The sequence below is a fragment of the Rhipicephalus microplus genome, chromosome 1 (genome assembly GCF_043290135.1).
Source record: "Rhipicephalus microplus isolate Deutch F79 chromosome 1, USDA_Rmic, whole genome shotgun sequence".
Taxonomy (NCBI): Eukaryota; Metazoa; Arthropoda; class Arachnida; order Ixodida; family Ixodidae; genus Rhipicephalus; species Rhipicephalus microplus.
Genome location: NC_134700.1, coordinates 43,967,739 through 43,981,194, shown reverse-complemented (window position 1 = coordinate 43,981,194; position 13,456 = coordinate 43,967,739). Strand labels below are relative to the sequence as shown.

Sequence of the window (13,456 nt, the reverse complement as noted above, 5' to 3'; positions counted from 1 at the left end):
GGGGCAGAAACGCTCTAATACCATGTATTCGCTCTTGGTAGCGGCAGCACCGCTTTTACCACGGGCGGTTGCCGGACTTTCTACTAGAAATAAGTCACCAACAGAAAATTTCTCTTATGACGTCACAGGTGAGGTCCCTAAATAGAGGGAAAGGACGAAAAATCGAGAGGAGGAAGATTGCCACGGAAGCCCTTCTTTCCAACTTCGCATGCAACTGAATGCGCTTGTGTCTTGTTTCAGGTCCGCTGGCTACTTGGGCATTATGGCTATAAAAATTTTTAAATATCTTTTTTTTTAATTTTGTTCATGTTTTCTGAAGATGCAAAAGTCATGCTGACTGATTTCTCAGTAAGACGAAACTCGATCGGCACAAATCAAATTAAATTTTTATTGCACATTTTGTAAAACAAAAATAGACATACACATAGTGTAAAATTGTCAATCTATAAAAGCAGCTTCAACTTCTGACAGACATAGGAAGCAAACATTAAACCAGAATATTCGCACAAATGTGAAAATTTTTAACGATCACGAGTAGAACACGTCGTATTTGACCCAGTCACGTCTGTTATCACGGAGCACATAGTTTTCTTCGCAAAACATGAGTATCAAACGAGACTTAGGTTCATAGAAGCATGGAGAGGCTTAAAGCGATCAGAAATTTTTCGAGAAAGAATGTCGCTAGAAACAATGTTTTGGCAAGTTGACTCGTCTTCGTCAGGGCAACAACGCTGCCTTGATGAAGAAAAGTTCACTTGTCAGAACGTTGCTTCATTGATATTCTCTGTAATACTTTTTAGAAGCATTTAGTCCATCACGTGTACTTGAGTGAACCTATAGAAGTAAAGACTCACAAATTTTTAAATTGCGGCTACAAGAATTTCATGATTAGGAAGCAGCTTATCATTACTTGACATCATTTGGACTGCATGTTGAATGTAAAAGAAACTTAAACTATGTAGCCGAGCCAACTCGAATCCAAGCTTTGCAATAAATACATTTCCCTGACAGGAACTTGGCTGCCGCATTCACCTATTAGTCAAGCGACACTGCACTTCTGTAAGTCTAGTTAGGCTTGCAGAGAACTGAGTTTACTCATATGTACTCATGCAAAATCAATACCTGCTCATATGATGCGTCCAAATTTTTATACTCACGTGTTACCTTTAGGAAACGCTAAAAAAAATCTTGCGGAACTAGAAATCCCTGGGTTAGCATACCGCAGAGTCGGGAAAAACATGTGTGGCTCAATTAAGCAACCGTCGACGAATGCATGGTGGACTTGTTCAGCATAGCTCACTGTGGCTTCCGTTCCGTGACCGCCAAAACTTCCTCTCTTATCTTTCCTGCAGTTTACATGCCAACCGAGCGAGATGAGCGCGATCCAACTTCTAATATCGCTGAGAGAGGGGCGAGAAAAAGTGGAGGCAAGCACTATGAACGCAAGTCAATCACTTCCCGTGCTTCACCTGATTTAATATTCACAAAATAACGAATAAGAAAAGATATATAAACGAGAAGTTGTTTACAGGGGTATCAATTTTTTTTCATTTGTAGAAACTTGTGAAAGCTAGTAAATGCGAACGTTCACATCAATCTCACTCCATTCAATTAGATCTTAGGATGCTCGGCAACCGCTACGTGCGTGCATGTTCTTTGAAACTGAAACTAGCGCTGAGTTTCCAGGGCCTGGTTACACCACTGCGCATGCGCCAGACGTTTGGGCGCTGAGGGTGTGAGTGGGTCATCAGCGTGGACTGTAGGGAGTGAGGGATCACATGACGCGAGGAGGAACAGTCAAAATGGCAGCCTCTTGTGCTGCAAGTCATGCTAGAGTGGCTAGCCACCCTATCCGCACTGCTTGGGAAACGCAGCAGTTGTTCAGCAAACATGTAAGCACCGGCGGCACTATACAACACACGAGGGTCTGTGCCTCCTCTGAGAAGTCATCGCAGCCAAGCCCTTTGAGAACTCGTGCATGTGGGTGAAGTTCTACGAAACCATCCAGAGCTGACACTTCGGACCATTAAGGGGCATGTCGAGATGCTTCTTCGGTATTTCCGTCAAAGGGTTTTCGGGAATCTTCAATAGTAAGCAATTTCGTGTAACAATAGCAACAATTTAGTTTTTAACAGCAGCCACTCTTCCACCTATTCAAAAAAGCTTTCTGGTTTGATTTGCCACAAGGCAAGGCAATGAATGTACTGCCTCAGGGCAGGGCATTTGAAATGCATTTTGGCTGCCTTGAAGGCTTTGATTGTAGTCCAGCTCCATGTGAAGGTGACGAAAAATATTGAAAAACTCTCATGCGTTAAACGGTAAATAAATTCACAATGTTTCAAAACAGAATTCTTTATCTTGTTGCAAGATATGAACAATTTCTATTTTTCTTTTACTTTTATACATCGGTGGCATCGCGATTGGGTTGACCGAACGACGCTTGGCTAAACCTAGCAATGCTCATTGCGCTCCAGTAACGTAGAGTGTTTAGCAGAACGGGGAGCAGACTGCAAAATTGGTCAGCTAAATGTGGCTAACACACCCCGTGCAGAGAAGCGCTTGTGGTGAAAGCAATGATTAGGGAGACAATATATATGCAGATAAAGCTCCATTTATTTAATTATATGTCTTATAAAAATCATCCAGTAATAATTCTGGTGAAAGTACCAGGCTGCACAAACCACGATTGTTGTGAACAATAATGCTATTGCGGCAAAAGAGCTCTGATACCCTTATGAATTTAAAGGTCAAGTGATCTTAATCAATACCAAAATATCTGCTCCCCTTGGGCTACTTGATACTACTCTGAAAACTAGAGCGAGGTGTTGCTGTGAATCCTACACGGCAGTCCACACTGATCAAAACGTTATCTCTTTGCCGCACACTTTCCATGCAAAAGAAAGAGCCAGGTGGGCGCTATTGCGCTTGCCTCAGTAAACATAAATTTTTGTAAAAGGTGAAAATGCTTTGATTTACATATCACTAGATAATTTTCTTAAGAACTCGCCTTTTACCAGAGTGCATCTTCACACTGTGCGTCCATGGCACCATGCACACACGTTCCTTTGAAAGTGCAGGGTGCAGCGATGACCGTACGTTGGCTCACTAAAAAATCTTTGGTGGCAAACACTCCAGATTCTTTCGCAGCAAATACAAACAGAACCGACGCTTGCGAAGTGAGGATAGCCAAGGCAGAACAACCTGAATCACAGGAATTTTCAAGAACTTCACACAGCCGGTACCAGGTGATGTCTTTTTATACGTCGCAAAAGTATTCTGGCAGATGGTGCCACGGTATGCCCTCGCCCCCCCCTCTATTGGGAGCGAGGACATAATGCTTAGTGGGCGGCACCGTCCCTGCTCTGGCAACCCGCTGGAGAGTGTGAAGCCCTGCTTTTTATGGAAGGCATTCGTATGGTTGAAGTTGCAGTTGTTGTTTTTTTCTTTCTCGTGTGCTGAATTTTTTCTCGATTGATGCAGTTAGACAGGAAATTAGTCTGTGAGACGTTCTGAAACCTTTTTATTCGTTCGGAATTAAATACGAAAATACGCGATGGTGTGAACTTGTCACAAGTGGTCGGTGTAATAATGTTTTCGGCACTTTCTCTTGGAAAAACGTAAGAAGACTTTGACCCGGTCCAGCACAGAAAGCAAGTGCTGGCACCATTTTAGGATACAGTGGATTTTTTTTTTCCTGGACTAATATTTTAAAGCTTGTTTTTGTACATCTGGGATCGTGCCTGAGCGCGCAGTCGGCGATTTCTTGGCGATGACAGCATTTGTTTCTTGCTCACAAATTTATGTCTATCTTTTGCTTGACTTTAATTACACCCTATTACTCAATCGTTTATCATCTCTCAGGTGCGAACAAAAGTAGAACTGTTTTAAGAGAAGTGATTTTAATATTTTCTTGCCAGCATGCTTTTTTTTTTTTTTTCTTGTTAGAGTCGTGACATTTGATTGGATTGCGGTGGTGTTATGGTGAGAACAGTTAGTTCCTTCTGCTGATGAGCTACCAGGTAGCACGCCCGGGCTCGAGCATATGATCGGCATAAGAGCCATTCTTCTGTTCATTTTATTTTTTTAATTATTGTGTCTACAAGTTGTACGACTTTTGCGAAATCTCGGCTGTCGTTCATAAAGCTAAGCAGCGAATTGACAGTAGTAGAAACAACAGACAACTGCAACAACGTCCTTAAATTTTGTTTTGCTCTAAGAGAGTTAACTACGTGGCATATATGGTTGTGCAACTTGTCAGACATGATTCTTGATCACACAAAAAATTTTATACCTGAGGTAGTTATTTTAAGCACAAACTGACAAAACTCCCCCCCCCCCCCTCTTGTTTTTTTTTTTTTTTTCTTTACTATATGGCTTTCATATCGCTCATCGTGCACGATCCATCCACCATCTTACAAAAGTTGTACACTCATGACAAGTATTCTACTACATCATTTTCATGTAAAATTCAGTGAATGTTCGGGTGTCACAACGCTGGTGCGCAGCACATATTAAATGTGTCATGCCAGTTACCCCACTGAGAAGTGAGCGGTTTCTCGTCCGTGCTACTACAGCCACGTCAACAACATTGATCCCCATTTTGAGTGAAGCTATGAGACTAATTGTTCTGAGCAATCTAATCACACTGATATATAATAACAAAATAACGCGAAAATAATACAGGAGGCTACTCAAGCGATGCTTAGATGTTTTGCACTTTAACACTCAGGGCCGTACTTGACTGCTTATGTTTGGTGATCAATCTAACATTATCCAATTATTATTTGGCCGAATGGAATACTTGGTATTCAGGGTATAGAGTAGACTCTTAGTGAACGGAAATCTGTTGAACGGAATTACTGCTTAAACAGAACTATTGCCTCTGGTACACTTGGTTTCGGGCTCGTATTCTGCACCTGTGTTCACCTCTCAGTAAATGGAACTCCTGTTAAATGGGACACATTTTCCTGGTTCCTTCAGCTTTCATTTACACAGAGTCTACTGTATTGTGGCACTTGCCAATATAAAACTTGCCACGTAACACTATGCACTATGAAGAAACTGCAAACGTTGCGTGATGACCAGTTTCTTTTTTTTTTTATTCTGTGGTTTTTAGAACAACCAAACATAACACAGTGGCTTCCAGTTGACCTTCATTGGCTGACATCGCGAAAAAAAAGAAAAAAATCTGCAGTTCTATCTAAAACATGCTAAAATTGTTCGATAACGCCACTCATCTTAGGATCAAGCTATACACTCTGCGTCATCGGCACGCTCCAGAAAAGAGGAAAGCGCTAGTTGCCAGCCTGGTCCACCACATCTCCGCACGCGCGACCTCTTCTCTCCCTTCTTGCCCCTATCGAGTCCTCATGTTCTTTGCCGCTGTTTCTGCGCACTAATTGGTCTCCTTCGCTGTTTCCTTTGAAGACGGATGAATCTGTTGTTGTGTTTTTTTTTTTTCCTCACGCCATTTTTCACTATGGCTGCACGTAGCTCGGTTAGCGGACAGTTTGTGCACTTTGTTTTATGCGCTTTTTGCTGGCGCTATGCTGTGCGGTTGCGCCTGCAACTGTTGCTACCAGAATAAAAACTGTTATGCATTTTTTAATGATATCCAAGGTAAGCACGACGGCTTTGGTAAGAAGCAGTGGCTGCGCAACATCAGCTGAAAATATTCTTTGTGAGGTACGATGCTCTTCTTCTCGCTAATATTAAAGGCCAACTCCGGCAATTTTTGATCATGTCAGGATACTGGTGCTTTTATGTTGCTTACACATTCTTGTCAATCGTCCGATAGCTGGTTTGAAAATAATTATTAATGAAAAACCCCAATATCGAAACCGAAACCCAACCAAATGCGCTTTTACGTCTGACGTAATCTTTTGCCCAAACCTGCCTGATTGCGCAAAATGCCCGCCAGATGCCACTACCTGTACGTGCCGTACGCTTACGCTGTTATGATGAACATATGGCGAATCCTGTGTGGCCCGTAACACAACGTCATTTGTCACCTTTCGCATGACCACCAAAACGGAAAAGAAAATCGCACGCTCATCCAAGGAAGCGCCGGCCGTACCCACAAAATTCATAGCACACAAGAAGACGCTCTAGTGGCACATCAGTTCGTAACTTCCGCCAGGCAAAAATAAACGTCACACACACACAGTGTTGCCATTAATTCAAGCAAGCAAGGTGAGTGTTTGGAGGAAAGTTATAAAATTCATTTGAAAAGAATCTGCAAAACTCTCAAGCCCGAAATTTAGAATGATTGATGCAAACATGCAAATGAGCATACCCAGTAAATATCATTGATATCCATTTACGTCAAAAACTCGCCAGAGTTGGCCTTTAAAGCGTCACCAAATACTGTATATATCTTAAGTACTCTTCTTGCCTGAGTAATGCAGTAGAATTTCAGTGACACGATTACGGTTGATGCAAATTTCGCGATGATTTGAATTTTAAGGTTGCTTCCGATGAACTATATTTTATAAAGTACGCCGTGATTCGGTGTTACATGAATGGTTTCCCCAGTCACCGCATATGATAAGAATGCGCGATTGACCGCTACACGCAAACAACACAACGTGGCTTGTGTGTGGGAAGAAGGCCTGTTCACACTATGCCCCGAAGGCAGTGAACGTGGCAAAACTCACGGGAATTTCTCTCGCTTTGCCGCCTAAGAGGCTGGAAAGCCACACCACGAGGCTGACCCCAAAAAAACCAGCCCAAGACCAATTTTTCTCTCATGCAATATCAGATTGCCTTTCTGCTTCATGGTTTTGGCTACACCGGCTGCACTAGCTCTCAAACCTCATGATGTAAAAAATGAGCTGCAAATTCAACATGGCGGCAAAGGCATTGGTGCAATCGCGTTGGTGCAATCGCAAACTACTAACGCAGCACGACAAACTTCCACGGTCTTGACAGGGACGTGTTCATCGAGAGCCTGGTTTAGATTACGATCGCTGTGAATACCGGAAGTAAAAGAAGGTGCAGCAGCAGCTAGTCGACATGATTTAACATGTCTCGCTTTTGCTCTGCCAGCTGAATTCATCGCCACCGCTGCCGGTGCGTCCGCTTGTGTCGTTTTTGCTGTCGTATCTCCCGAAACAGCATTTGTACAGGTGTCAACTGTTTATTTTCAGTGCTTTGCGTGCATAACTAGAATTTTGTACAAATTTTAATGCTCAGGATATGGGCAAAACGGAATGAATTCTCAAGCGGCGAAGCTCGCAGTAGTAGGCAAAACTTTCGGAACATTCTGACTGGTGCGGACATGGTTTTGTGGCTGCTCTGGCGTTTCCGATTCTCCTGTGTGACTATTTTTTTTTTTGTGCCGACTTCGCGCCGCATTTTTCTGGCTTCTTTAAGTGGCAAAGCGAGTGAAGTTCCATGAAGTTTGGCTGCTTTCTCTCCCTTTGATGCCAAGTGTGATTCGCTTTTTGTGCCAGCTGCACGGGTGAGAAAACCGCGGTGCTTTACTGAGAGGTGATGAAGGGAGGAAAGTTCAAAAGAACATCATGGACTTTTTTTCAGCAAAAAGTAGGTGGCCCCAATAAAGTTGCTGTTCACCTTCATGATCAGCTTTAACTTGTTTTTGGTTCATAAGAATTCGGGATGATACAAATATTTTGCGCGCTTCATTTGAATGCGCATCATTGAGATTCTACTGTATAGCTCTTAAATTTTTTTCTCACCTGACTGTGCGTTGCATTAAAATGGGGTTCTCCTCGATATGCTAAATACTAATATTCCGAGACTTTATCAACTCGAACGTCAGCAACTGTTGTTAAGTTTGAAATAGACTATTGTCGATCGGGCTTGTCGAGATTGTTAGGATCCGTTCAACATGAATGAAAAAATAAGTGAATTTATTAATAGATCGAGGTGACACTGGTGATGGTCTCTAAATGAGGTATCTTGATGAAAGTGGGAGGGGGGTTTTCACACGCAAAATAATGACACAATCGTCATCCAGGCTGGACAAAAGAAAAACCTGAGCACAGCAGGAATAACTTATCAAGAAAAAACAATAACTCTCTGGTGGCGAAAATGAACTGTTATGTCACATGGCGTGATGAAGGCAATTTACGTAACATCACGTGACGGCAGTGTAACCTCACTGTGATGTCGAGAATTTTGCGTTGTGCGGCGTCATGCCGTCATCTATATGGTGATGTCATCCATCATATGGTGACATCATCCAGTGATAATTCTTTACATCAACTGATCCCGACGACACCAGGCGCCTTTGATGTAGGATGCAGGCTATGTGTTTGATGAGGAAGTCGCTTTAATAATAAGCGCACCTGTGATATAACAGTTCAGCAGCGTCAGCTAGCAAACATTGTGTCTTTTTTTTAGTTTGTTAATTTGCCATTGAATTTGAATGCCACGCATGTATGACTGAGGGGCTGATTATTAATTGGTTTTCTCGCGCATACAGGGACGTACACAATATGTTCACATGAACGCGCTCGCTTGCTGATAATATTCTATTTGAGGCAGATGCCTGAACTCCTCACTGTGATAGTGAACACTTTAAAATCACCCTTCTGCAGTTTTTAGAGACTTTTTTCTACTGATGTAGCATGAGCTGAAATTATAGCATCGTGTTTTCACCACAAAGATTTAGCAGTAAGTAATGACCCTAATTATTACCAACTGATTCACAGAAGTTCTTTACTAATGATTTTTAGCACTGCAACTTAGTAATAGTCACATGCCATTTTGTAAATGAAATTATTAATCGTGCCTAAATTATTGCCTTCTTTCTATGCATTCTTGCTATATTTCACTGAATACCAATTAGAGCCTTATATTTTGCGACAATTCGGGGGAAAAAACCTGAAGCCTGACACTGTTTCAACCCACCACCCTGTTGTGAAGCACAGGAAGCCTTCTCAAAGGAGACATGACCAATATAGTGAGTGATCGCTGCTGCCTGCTTTTTTTTTCCATCTCTAAGAGTTCTCACAAGCAAAACTATATAAGATGCGAACGTAAAGCATGCTATTGTCTGGAAGAAGAAAAGCTGCTGCATCATAGAACTCTCCATAAAGCTGCTTTTAATGGCATGCCGCATTACACGGCTTTCGAAAAAAACCAATCTTGTAATAATCTTTAATTTCAGTTTTCTTCATCGTATCATTTTTTACATTTTTCTACACTATCACGGTGCACAAGTGACCCGAAATCATGCGCCATCGTTTTGGCAATGCATCTGTGGGCTCCCTCGGTGAAATTGGCGCCGGTCGTAGCGTGCGCCGGAGGCGGGTGAGGAGAATTGAGGAGGAAGTGTGTGCATGGAAGAGAGTGCTGTTACTTTTTTAGATCAAGGGGCTTTAAGAGCAACTAAATTACTATATATGCCATTTTAAGGTAGCATATACAAGAACAGATGGATAGCAATATTGTCGCTAACGCAAAGGATTGTGGGCTATGGCGCTTGTCTGCTTCAACTTCATGTTCGAGATGCCGTGCCGCCCAATGGCGTCGCTTTCTGAGTGTTCCACCTTGCTCTCAAGGAGGCCTTTTTTAACAAAAAGCTGCATGATACATTATAGTGCTATGAAGCTTAGATGAATAACAAATGCAGTATCTGCTAGATGGTTACAATGGTACGAGCGCTCATTTTTTCATTCAAGCAGCATGCACCTCCGGACACTTGCGTATTGTTTTCCAGCAAAGGGCATTTTCACGCATGTTTCTTTTCATACAGTCGAGCCCACATATAACGACCCCACTTAAAATGAACTTTCGCTTAAAACCAACAATATCCGCATGGCCATGAAAGTATACATTGGCTCAATGGCACAAAATCCCACTTACAACGAACGCCTCCGAGCGCCGCTGATCGGTTACAGTGAATGGTGTCAGCGGTTTGCTGACTTCCTGGGAAACCACTTTCGACCATCATTCAGGCATCGGTGAGGTGCCCATACAATCTTATTGTTAAACCCCGACCCTGCCTCCGCGACCTTCTAGTTGCTGCTCTTCCCAATCCAAGGAGGTAGGAAAGCTGTTTCCTTCCTCTATGCCCTGACTGCTTTTTGTTACGCACCCCTCCGTCCTTTGTCCCCCCGCTACTCTGAGCACCCCGAATTGCCAGACGAGGCCTGTTTTTTTCACACTGCCACCGATCTTTCGAAGACCGGTCCGCCATATACCCTGTTTTTGATCGCTGGTACTGTAGTTGGCGTCGCCGGCTGGGAGTGACCAAACCATTTGCCAACATCGTCGGCCACCGACCGTATTCGACAGTCTGCATCTAGTGCATGCGCGTACGCTACCCCACAGACTCTCATAATTTGCGATTTGTTTCGTGTTTAGGACTCGTTCTCACTCACTTTGCACTCGACTCAGCTTGCCTTCCGTGCACGTGCGGAAGGGCGAAAACGGCTGTTAATTTGTGTGGAATGAATCGCGCAATATCAAAGTTCGTGAGGCCACGCAAACCCGCCGGCGCAACAAAACGATTTTTTGACCACGGCCGCCGATTCTTCGAACACCGCCTCACTCACTGATCCAGGCAGCCGTGCTTTGACTTCTACGCGTGCAGGCGCTCTTTCAAGTTTTTCTACGTGCGAGTTTCGCGGACCTTCTAAGCAAGCTACCTAACCTGCCTCCTTCCCGTGTGTTTTGGTTTTCAAGGTGGATATCCTGCTGCATCCTCCTCTCTCTTTACGTCAACTCCTTGCCCTTTTCTTGCAAGTCTGCTCACTTCTCTTGATAACAACTCCTTCGCCTGTCTCCACCGCTCTGCGACGTCCGCCATGCTGGCTCGAATTAGTTTCCTTTTCTGGCTAGGAACGGGCCCAGAGCTGTTCCACGCGTTCTGGCAAGTGTGTCGCATGTGCGCGTCTTGCTCGCTCTGGGAGTGCAGTGTGGTCATGATGGCCGACGGGAGGACTAGCATGCTTTTTCCTGCCGCTCAACAAAACGTCAAAAGTATGACCACTTGGCTTGAGCGTGATCCGCACGTTAGGTGCTGTGTTGCGGAGCACTCGCTCAAAGCTGCTGACCACCTGGCAGCCAATTTGCCGCTTCGGGCGTCCCGGTGTTCAGCTGTGGAGATGGTGAATATTTCGTTGGCCGCAGTGACGGCTACATGCGCGCAAAACTGTTTTCGCGAGGCCAACTTCGTCGACGTCGGGCCCAACGCCGAGCCTGAAGCTTCTGTACAGGACCACTGCGGCGGCGATTTGTGGCAGCGCGTCGTCGACTCCGACCTGGGAAAGCGGGTGGGACATCTGTTGCGATAATTTAATTATGGCCGATCATGATGCCAACACTGCGGATCTTTGCACAGATTGGGGCATTGGGAATGAAGTACGTGGCAAGAGCAATTTGGAGGAATTGGATTGCGAGAACGACGAAATCGTGGCATAAGCAGCCTCATGCAGCTTATGCCATGGGCCTTGGCGAACGAGCACCCTGCCTTTTTAAATGAACTTGAGACCGCCCTTATCGCTTCTGCTCTTCGAAACTCATGCATCACGGGCTTTTGGGAGCAAAAAAAAAAAGTTCGTGTTATCACTCTCAACTTTTTTTAAAAGCTGTGTTTCATTTACTACAAACTTCGGGATTCAGCGAACGGATGCCGCGTCACGCTCAGGTTCGTTATGAGCGGGCTGGACTGTACAAAGATTTTTCTGTGCATCATAGCATTATGAAACGTTCATTAATTTCTTTTCATGTTGCTCACTCATAGAAATATTTATTTGCTTTTGTGTTGCAAACGTACCCTCTAAGGTTAGATATTATGAATGACCACAGTAAACTGTTTGTTATGTTCTAAAAATCAAATGTGCTGACATTTTTGTGGTGTTTCGTTTTTTATGTGCCTGAATCTCCCTTTGCGTGTTGTTCCCTCACACACTCGATCATTGTGTTTCAATGCATGCTTAACGTAGACTTGTGAAACATAGCTCTTAAGGATACGAGTCAGAGTACAACACAGCCTACTGGCACTTCATGCTTGCAAGTCTGACATAATAGAGACGTTATACCATGCAACTTGTTGCTTCAAAAACTGAGCAGTCGTTTTGTGCCATGGGCTTTTTACAGGCTCAGCTGTTTTCATAAATTTGACAGACAATAGAGAATGTAGAATATGTTATAAATATATACTGTATCAGAGTGCTTCATCGGGAGCAGAGTTCGCATACTTATGTTGTCAATGTACGTTGACATCTACCAACCAGCATGTGTTCATATGTGTGAGTGATTCTTGAGTGGTCATCGTTTGTGATCGAAAATGCTAAATTGAAGTGATTCTGCAAAATATTACTGCGTGTTTCAAAGCATGAACGTGCTCCACACACGCTTCTCACCATTCCTCGTGTTTGCAAATTTCTGCCATTCTCATGTCCCAACATGCCTCTCCCCATGTCCTAACAGCCCCGCCGTGGTGGTCTAGTGGCTAAGGTACTCGGCTGCTGACCCGCAGGTCGCGGGTTCGAATCCCGGCTGCGGCGGCTGCATTTCCGATGGAGGCGGAAATCTTGTAGGCCCGTGTGCTCAGATTTGGGTGCACGTTAAAGAACCTCCGGTGATCTAAATTTCCGGAGCCCTGCACTACGGCGTCTCTCATAATCATATGGTGGTTTTGGGACGTTAAACCCCACAAATCAATCAATCAAGCATGTCCTAACATGACTCTCGGTCGGCTCTGATGAAGCGAGAGTGACGTTGAGTCTTCTTGCCCTGATGTCGACCGTGGCACTGCGCTCAAGTCCCTCTGGACGTTTCGCGCGCGCGCTTCGGGTGTCCATTAAAAAACTCTTGAGACGACGAAGGGTGAGCAGGCATTTTTGCCTGTTCATCGGCTTCTTTTGTTTGGGGCTCACTCGAACTTCGCCAACGGCACCTTGTGCCCGTGGGGAACGCTTACCTTCGTTACCCTCTTCTGAACACTAAGCCGAAGAGCGATGCGGTGTCTTCGCACATGGTCGTACTATGCCGACTCGTACCTTTTGAAGCCAAGGTGAATGGATTTTGCGTTTGCCTGCGCGATCGGGCCCTGTTGTCCCTGATCGCGAGAGTGCGCAGCATAGTCACAAGGACCCGTTTTTCTCAGCACCGTGTCAGCGTGAACACTTTTGCCCATAGAGACGTGCTCGCGACACCCTTTGTTGTGTCCTTTTCGCCCATGGCGTAAGTAAGCCTTGTTTGCTTTCCCGCCACCATTTTGCAACGGGCCCTGTACTGCGTTACTGGTGTTGCCGCAGGCAATAAAGTGTTGCGCCTTGGCTATTTGTGCACGGCGGCGTTAGTCAGGTGAGGCAATGGTGCACGCAGCCCTCCTTCTCGCTAAGATCGAACCTAGACTAGTGGCCATACTCCTTAGGGATACGTGTACACTACAAAGTCCACAAAATATTATGGATCCATTCGTAAAGGAGTTCAAGAGCGCAATCACTGGACAAAACAACAAACGTGTTGTAGAATA

At 44.4% G+C, this 13,456-nt stretch overlaps 1 protein-coding gene across 5 annotated transcripts in view; it reads left to right on the top strand.

Annotated features, from left to right (window-relative positions):
- Nucleotides 1-13,456, top strand: part of lt (vacuolar protein sorting-associated protein light) — a 635,043-nt gene that overhangs the window by 586,888 nt on the left and 34,699 nt on the right. Inside the window, exon 21 of one of the 5 annotated variants that reach the window (XM_075895859.1) lies at nucleotides 8,816-8,929. The exons of the other annotated variants lie outside the window; for them this stretch is intronic. Within the exon in view, the coding sequence (XP_075751974.1) occupies nucleotides 8,816-8,929 (114 nt within the window). The remainder of the gene's footprint in view (nucleotides 1-8,815; nucleotides 8,930-13,456) is intronic. 5 annotated transcript variants of the gene reach the window in all.